This window comes from Chanodichthys erythropterus, chromosome 10, assembly GCF_024489055.1.
Source record: "Chanodichthys erythropterus isolate Z2021 chromosome 10, ASM2448905v1, whole genome shotgun sequence".
In the NCBI taxonomy this organism is placed as follows: Eukaryota; Metazoa; Chordata; class Actinopteri; order Cypriniformes; family Xenocyprididae; genus Chanodichthys; species Chanodichthys erythropterus.
Window position 1 is genome coordinate 22,449,601 of NC_090230.1, and position 8,746 is coordinate 22,458,346.

General features: G+C 36.5%; 1 protein-coding gene across 1 annotated transcript; it reads left to right on the plus strand.

Moving 5' to 3' along the window:
• Positions 1-232: 232 nt before the first annotated feature.
• On the plus strand, positions 233-7,542 carry LOC137029259 (uncharacterized). The gene is made up of 5 exons (XM_067398833.1): positions 233-377; positions 657-980; positions 2,891-3,238; positions 5,871-5,980; positions 6,171-7,542. The coding sequence occupies exons 1-4, from the start codon at positions 326-328 to the stop codon at positions 5,954-5,956; spliced, it is 810 nt and encodes a 269-aa protein (XP_067254934.1). The 5' UTR covers positions 233-325; the 3' UTR covers positions 5,957-5,980; positions 6,171-7,542.
• Positions 7,543-8,746: the final 1,204 nt, after the last annotated feature.

Sequence of the window (8,746 nt, forward strand, 5' to 3'; positions counted from 1 at the left end):
TATATATATATTTTTTTTTTTTTTTTTTTTTTTTTTTGTCTTTTATCAGCAGTTTTTCAGCATGAAAAATAATGTAATATTCAAAATGCTTTACCCATCGTAATGTAATATTCTAAAATTGCATACAATTTTATTTACGATACAGACTGCATGCAGACTAAACGCCACGAACTGTGACTACGTCATCAAACGGTTATCTGGTGTGATTATCACATATCACTTTCACTTTAGTTCAAACACACTACGTCGCCATTAAAAGCAAAAAAGAAGAACACTTTTATGGATTAGAATCTGCATTCATTTGCCTGAACAGAAAGTGGCGAAAATGAAGCTTCTCTTCAAGTGGCTCTCGGTGTTCTTGTTTTTTTCCGATCGTGGTAAGTTGCAATCTTCAACATCAAAGTTTGCTACAGTCACTCTTCCGGGCATCGATAAAAACGACTATGGTTAATACAAATCTAAAAGTCTATTAAAACGTGGTCTGATGAGTGAATATAAATCGATGTTCTTTTGCTATTTGTTACATTATGATAACGGACATATTTGTTTATTCACAATCTTTATGATCTGTAGAAAATAACATTTTGAAAGCACTATTGTATATTTTTGTTTGACTAATGTTTTTTTTTTTTTTTTCTTTCCTTCTGGGGCATCAGGTGTTTATTCAGACAGAGAGTCAGTGTCTGTGAATGAGGGAGATTCAGTCACTCTACACACTGGTGTTCAAACAAACCAAGAAGAAGAGATTAAATGGTATATTAATGACACTCGCATCGCTCAGATCAGTGGAGATCTCAGTTATATCTGTACAGATGTTCAGTGTAATAAAGGAACTGAGAGATTCAGAGACAGACTGAAGCTGGATCATCAGACTGGATCTCTGACCATCACAAACACCAGAAACACAGACTCTGGAGAATATGAACTACTGCTCTTCAGCAGCAGCAACAGTGAAAAGATCTTCAGTGTTACTGTCCGTGGTGAGTCGTTAATGAATGTTTACATCACTTGTTAATGTATTTTTTTGATTTTTAAAATGTTATACTCAGAGGTGGGTAATCCAGGGGTCAGAGAGTAAAAGTCCTGCCATATTTTTATTCCACCCACTGAAGCATTAATGAGATAAATAAGTGATTAATTGAGTGATGATTGAGCATTATTGAAGACACCTGATGATAACAAGCAGAATCACCAAAGGAGAAAATCACAATTTTTAAGTTACCATCATCGAGGTCAGGGTTTGTTTGATCTGAATCACTGAACTCATTTAGAGCTCAATCTCTGAGTTAGATTGGCATTATTGATTACAGCAGCACTGTGATTCTGCAGAAGACCAGCTTTTACAATACAGAATTTTCTTTTAAAAAGTTGTCCTTATCACAAAGAGCATTATTCTAGGCACACAAAGACATCAAGTATCAGCCTGTGAATCTCAACAACGGTGACAAGCAACAAATTCTGATAAACAGATCAACTCTGAACATTAGAAAACAAGCTACTAAAAAGTCACAGAAAAACAGCAAAATTTAAATAGTGGGAATAAAGAAAATGACTATGAAAAAGACAATTCAGCTCATAATTTATTCATGCAGCAATGCATGATGGGAGCCATGGATGAATTTTGATTGGTGGCACCCAGAATGCACTGCAACATGCTTTATTATTCTCACCACTGTTGAGATTCACAGGATGATTCTTGATGTCTGTGTGTTTAAATGAGTATTTTTTTTTCTAAATTAGAACTTAAAAAAAAAAAAATTGTATTGATAAAGCTGATCTTGTGCTGTAGAATCAAAGTGCTGCTGTAATCAATAATGTAAATCTAACTCAGATATTGGGCTCTAAATAAGTTCAGTGATTAAGATAAAATAATGATTATGTGAAAACATAACAAACACCTGATCATCTTTTCTCTTTGTTTGTCTGGTAGATTTTAATGCAGTTAAAACTGCCCAAACAAAATTTAATGTTAGAAAGGCAAGGGTCAAGAGCTCAACTAAAACAAACCCTGACCTCGATGATGGTAACTTGAAAATTGTGATTTTCTCCTTTGGTGATTCTGCTTGTTATCATCAGGTGTCTTCAATAATGCTCAATCATCACTCAATTAATCACTTATTTATCTCATTAATGCTTCAGTGGGTGGAATAAAAATATGGCAGGACTTTTACTCTCTGACCCCTGGATTACCCACCTCTGGTTATACTCGGAACTATTTATTTTATGTTCCTGTAAGGCCTATGTTAGTTCACTTACACCAGTAGCTCTCAAACCTGTAGTACCTCCAGCACTGCACATTTCAGGTCTTGCAGTCTGTACTGATGAGCTCATGAGTTGAATCAGGTGTAATAAATGAGACAAAATGTGCAGTGCTGGGGGTGCTCCAACATAGTGTTGTGAGATCTAAAGAGATCTGACAGATTGTGTATATAGAACACATCCATGCAGGCGCACAGGAGACAGGGGGTTCAGGACCCCCACATTTTTAAAAAGACAGAAATTGACACCTGCACATTTGATAAGGGCTTAGGTCAGTATCAAACTAAAACATATGTTTGGGATATGGCAAGGCTACTTGCACACTGCACAGCTGTCTGCAAATATGCAAACTTGAATAGAATTGCCATTTCCGTAAATCTTTTTTTTTTTTTTTCTTCATCTGAGGCTGCAGTTGAGCTCTGATAGAGATGAGAGAATCTAATCATGTCATGGATGTTCACCTTCTGTTATTATCTGTTAAAATGTTGATTTCAGGTCAAATGAGTTTAGAAGCACAAACCATGCATACATGTATCTTTTCAGGTTAAAATATAAGTCAAGAAAGGACTTGTGCAATCACTTTCATCTTTAGCCGAAAGATTCTCCTTTCAGCTGTTGGTTTGTGTTTCAGGTGTTTCTGTTGCTGAACAATATAAAATGAAGACAATATCAGTGAACAAGGGAGAATATGTTATTCTAGATCCTGATGAAGTAAAAGATCCAAATGATGTGATGACATGGTATTTTGATGACACCATAATCGCAAAAATCACTGGAGATCCCAATAAAACTTGTACAGAAGTTCAGTGTGAAGATGGTAATGAGAGATTCAGAGGGAGACTTATGGTGAGTCAGACTGGATCTCTGACCATCACAAACACCAGAACCATAGACTCTGGACCTTATAAACTACAGATCACCAGCAACAACAGCAGCTTCAGCATCAGCAGAGTGAAGAGATTCAGTGTTTCTGTCATTGGTGAGTATTATTCAGTCATTCAGTGCTCTTTTCATCTGGGAACTTTAAAAACAGTTTAATAGCCTATTTTTAAATCAACCCAATAACTGTGCTATTTGAGGGGACATCCATGTGTAGTGTTTTCCAAAACTTTAGTGGACATTATCGAGTACACTCATTCAATCCCACAATGCACCACAGGGCAGTTCACTACTGCGCAGACTAGGTCTCCACGTTCATTAGTGCACAGACTCAGGCTACGCATTCACTATTGTGCAGACCTGAAGTTGTACACATTATTCATGTGCATACTATCCACCCTATCCGCCCTAAATATTATTGAATATTCTTAATGGCACATACTATTATGTGGGCTCAGGCTACGCGTTCACTACTGTGCAGACTCGGGCTCTGGGATTCACTTCTCTACAATGGAAGTGAGTGAAGGTGCGTCGTCCATATTTTTTTTACAGTCTATGATGTACGCTCAGCAGCTAGGGAATACCCATGAAGCCATATCACCCTGTAGCCCAAGACTGGTTGCCCACTGAAGCTAAGCAGGGCTGAGCCTGGTTAGTACCTGGATGGGAGACCTCCTGGGAAAACTAGGTTGCTGCTTGGTGTTAGTGAGGCCAGCAGGGGGTGCTCACCCTGTGGTCTGTGTGGGTCCTAACGCCCCAGTATAGTGATGGGGACACTATACTGTCAAAGAGCACCGTCCTTCGGATGAGACGTTAAACCGAGGTCCTGACTCTCTGTGGTCATTAAAAATCCCAGGATGTCCTTTGAAAAGAGTAGGGGTGTAACCTCGACATCCTGGCCAAATTTGCCCATTGGCCTCTGTCCATTATGGCCTCCTAATCATCCCTATACACTGATTGGCTTCCTCACTCTGTCTCCTCTCTACCAATAAGCTGGTGTGTGGTGGGCGTACTGGCGCAATATGGCTGCCGTCGCATCATCCAGGTGGATGCTGCACATTGGTGGTGGTTGAGGAGATTCCCCCTTCAATATGTAAAAGCGCTTTGAGTGCCCAGAAAAGCCCTATATAAATGTAAGGAATTATTATTATTATTATTATTATTAATTATGAAGCACTGTGAGAGCCTTGCTCTAAATGAATTCCAGTGTCTCGCCAGTAGATGATGCCCACAGTGCAATCATCCATCCATTGATTTTTAAAACAGCTGCTCCACGGCATTCAACGTAATACAAAAATTCCTTTTAATCCATGACCAAATTTTTTAATTAAAGTTTATACATAGTTTCCATGGCAGAGTTCAAGATAAATCCTTTCATGTTACTACTGGAGCTGCTAGTTTGCTTAGATTCAAATTAAAGGTACAGTATGTAAGCATTTTGCAGTAAAATAAGCAGAAAATCACTAGGCCAATGTTATTTATTTTGTTCACTTATATATAGCTCAACACGTTTATTCTTATTGTTTAAATCTAATTTTCTTGATTTTTTTTATTTTCGACTACCATGCTTTACCATGCCTCAGAGAAAAACACTATTTTGTGAAGTAGCTAACAGAGCATAATCAGATGCAGCTTTATTTTTAGTAACAGTAATACAGCATTTTCTCCATCATACAATACGTTTAAAATTAATTGCATGCCATTTATCAACACAAGCCATCCAGCATTTAATATGATATTGTAAAATGGATCTATCTTACTGCAGTGTGTAACAGTGTCTCACAGCAGCCACCGAGCGAACGCACAGAGTAACGTTATAACATCATTTTCAACACCCTCAAATGTATCTAATATGATAAACAGAGCTGTGTTACCTCATACTCATGACCGGAAAAGCGGAAGCGGCGCCGGCGACTGTGGCATAATAAAAGTCCCGCTGCTCATGAGGCGTGTGTTGCGCAATCGCTCCAGCTCCTCGTTCAGCTCCACAACACTCATCCTGCTCTGCTTCATACTACAGTGACGTTAATAATCACATCCATGAACATGATTTCTGCCCGAGTCCTATCCCAATTGTTTTTGATGTGAAGACCACATCCCAAGATTCCACGCTCAAACTTGGCGTCATCAAGCTACGCCTTTGTTTTCAATAGGCCTCTAGCGGACAGAAATATTATATATTGTACTTTTAAACAGTGAGCACAAACTAAGCAAAGGTGCACTCAGTGCAAATTCACTCATTCACTTTCATTCCCTCCTTCAAGTGAACTGTATTAGTGGACTAATGTAGGGAATAGTGAATGAGGATATAGGGAGCTATTTCAGTTTTAGCTTTTGACTAATGTTGTTAACATAAAGAAATGTATATTATATATTTTTTTCTGTTGATGTTTCCAGTTTCCAGTTTCCAGCTGCTGTTTTAGCTGCTGTTCTTCAAAACCTATTTTCAACTCCATGGTATATCCAATATCATAAAAATGACCAAAGTTAAAAAAAAAAGGAGGGGCCACTGTCCTGCAAAGTTTTGCTCCAACCTCAGTTAAACACATCTGAAGCAGCTAATCGAGGTCTGACTACAAGAAGCTTTCAAGTGGGTGTATTGGAGCAGGTTGGAGCTAAACTCTGCTGGACAGTGGCCCTCCAGAACCGAGTTTGGAAACCCCTGGTTTAAAGAGATGATATCAGTAAAATGAACTATCAGTCAATTTTCTAGTAATAATGTCTGTCTACAGGTGAAATTGCAGGAATAAGTGCTGCTATTGGTGGTGATGTTCTGCTGGTGGCTGCAGCTGGTGTGATTTATCAGTGTTGCCACTGACCTACTAAAAAATCACCAGAGAAAGTAAGTATTACAGCTGATTTAACAAGATATATGAGATTTACTGTGCAAAAAGAAGCATGGTGAACACATTTGTAAGTTTAAGACACTGTGATAAATATTTATCCCTCCTTACATTCCTCAAACATCAGGTAACTCAACCAACAATCCTTTCCATTTCTTTTACCTTCTGTAAATCTGTGTTTTCTTACAGTAAAATGATCATCTGTAGGAGACTCGTCCCCTAAACAGAACCAGACTCCCAATGAATCATCCCCCAACCAGACTAAGACTGATGGTGAGACATTATTTTGATGCTTTATATGAAGATGGACACAGAAAAGACCTCATGTGGAAATTATGAAGAGAAGAGCTCACACTGAAATACTCATCGCTCACAGAGTAATTGATTTCAGTAGCCAGCCCTGTACCAATAAAGTGAAATTTGACCTATATTACATAACAATTTAAATACAACATAAATAAATAAATGATGCATTAAAACATGTAGGCTTATATTGCTTCAAAAAAGACTAACAAAAAATAAAATAAGAAACAAATCAACACGTTACAACAGAACACAGAACAGTTACAGAGAACACAGTTTTTCAGTATAGAAGTTTATTAAAGCTGCTAAAGTGATTCAGACAGGAACAGTGAGTAATTTGCTTCTCGTCATTTGTACTATAAGACCTATTATGTGTACAAGTATACCTCACCAAGAAGGAGCAATATGACCAAAAAGTGCATTTGACTTACACACAGCCTCATACTGGCGCTCTTCTGCACTACTGATACTAAGTGTTTTACTAGTATTGTTGCTGTTACTGGAAAAGACTTGAGTCATAATGTTGCTAATGTTTATAACACTAACTCTTGTTCATCCACCTTTATCATAAAACACTGGTTGACCAAATATGAAATGGGAATAGCACCAAACAATCCTTAACCAGCTTGGTGTAGTATATGGAAATGCATTTATTTATTTTCCTAAGTTGGTGAAATACATTCCTTAGAGTATTTATTACATTCAAAACCATAACTGAATGATGATAAAGGCTCATGTTGTTACTCTGGAGTTAAATCTGAAACATATTGATGTGATGTTTGTAACGAGGAAATATTACAGCACAATTTTTACACAAATGTGAGTATACATGATACAACATTGCCATTTGTACAGTAATTGAATATTCATGTTTTATATCTCTTTATTGTTGATTTGAATGTACAAAAATGAAACACATTGAAAGTGTTACATTCTGTCTTATTGAAACTGTGAACCAAACACTGTGATGTTTTATGAGGTGCTGATTAGTTTATATCACTGCCAACAAGTTTATGAAGTAGCTGTGCAAGGATTGTCCAATGTGAAGTTTTTTTCTTCTTTTGTGTTTGTAAATCATGGAATTTAATTCTGTCAGTGTGTTTGTCTTGTAGAATATTATCACTTTTTTTTTTTGAAAAATGGGGGGTGGGGGGTTCTTTAAACTTCTTTTATGTTTTCTTTAACTTGTATCACCCAAGAGAAAATGTGCCTTAAAGTAAAAACCCAGCTAAACACTACTTTATTTTTTGAAACAATAAACTTGTAATATCAATGTAGCCTGTGTGCTATTAATTACTGTTATGCAATATGGAACATTTTCAGTAAAGTAAAAAAATAGGTCTGAAGTCTTTTTTTTTGTTTTTGTTTTTTTGTTGTTGTCATAATTGGATTTTCATTAAATTATTATTCTATAAGTGCAACTATAAGTAGACAGCGACTTATAGTTGCAAACTGAAGAGACTGTCTTTCTCTAACATAAGGTTACTGTTTAAGAACACACCCGGCAGAGGTGTAAAAAAAAAAAAAAAAAAAAAAGGTTTCCATCTCTTAACACTACAAAGACAGCTCACCTATCAAAATAAACCACATAACAAGATTGGAGGTGTGTTAATGCAAATTTCCCTCCAGTTCTGTGTAAACTACGGCACCTTTCTAATACAACGTTATCGTGAGAAGGCGGAGCAGAAGAGAACAATGGAGCTATAATGAACACACATGTTCAAATTTTTATTAGAGGTTGAATTCAAATCAAATACTGGCAAACTGTCCATACTACTTCTGAATAGGATGTCTACTTCATAAAATGTATGAAAATATGGAAATTATTCAGATCACTCAAACCGTATGGAGGCACCCTTAAATGGTCAGTAATGGAGCTTGGATGTCATCTAGTGAAAAAGTGTGGTACTGCACCGAAACAAAATCTTACCAAAAGCAATATCAACCTAAAATTTGGAATGTTGACATTTTTGGCTTTTATTTTCTCGCAATTTAAGAGTAAAACATGTTTTTTAATATATTATTATAAAATATAAATAATTATATTTTTAAATTTTCATAAACTTTAACTTCTATATATATATATTTTTTTTTTTTTACCTATAACTATTTCCCTTTAATAATTTATTTCACTTCTACAATAATCTGCCAAGTGTCTTCTTTAAACCAACCGTAGGTCTATATTCCAAAGCATTTTTGAATTACAACCATTAAAGTTTGGATAATGCATTTTCATGGGTGACAGTTATTTAAACCTGTTTTTCTCAAAATTCTGTTCCTGAAAATCACAGCGATCAGCCGCAGATCACAACACATACATGATTTACTCATGCTGTGAGTCAATCAATGAATCAATCAATGATAAATGATTTTAACTGATGCACTATATCTGGCCCGTTAGAGTTTATCTGAGAACCCCTGCACCTCACCTTCACCAATGTGAATTCCAGAAGCACTAGACG

Excerpts from the sequence above, each read along its gene's own strand:
- LOC137029259 (XM_067398833.1), top strand. The coding sequence starts at position 326 with ATGAAGCTTCTCTTCAAGTGGCTCTCGGTGTTCTTGTTTTTTTCCGAT. Across the intron at positions 378-656 it reads CTTGTTTTTTTCCGATCGTG|GTGTTTATTCAGACAGAGAG; the intron begins GTAAGTTGCAAT and ends CTGGGGCATCAG. Across the intron at positions 981-2,890 it reads CTTCAGTGTTACTGTCCGTG|GTGTTTCTGTTGCTGAACAA; the intron begins GTGAGTCGTTAA and ends TTTGTGTTTCAG.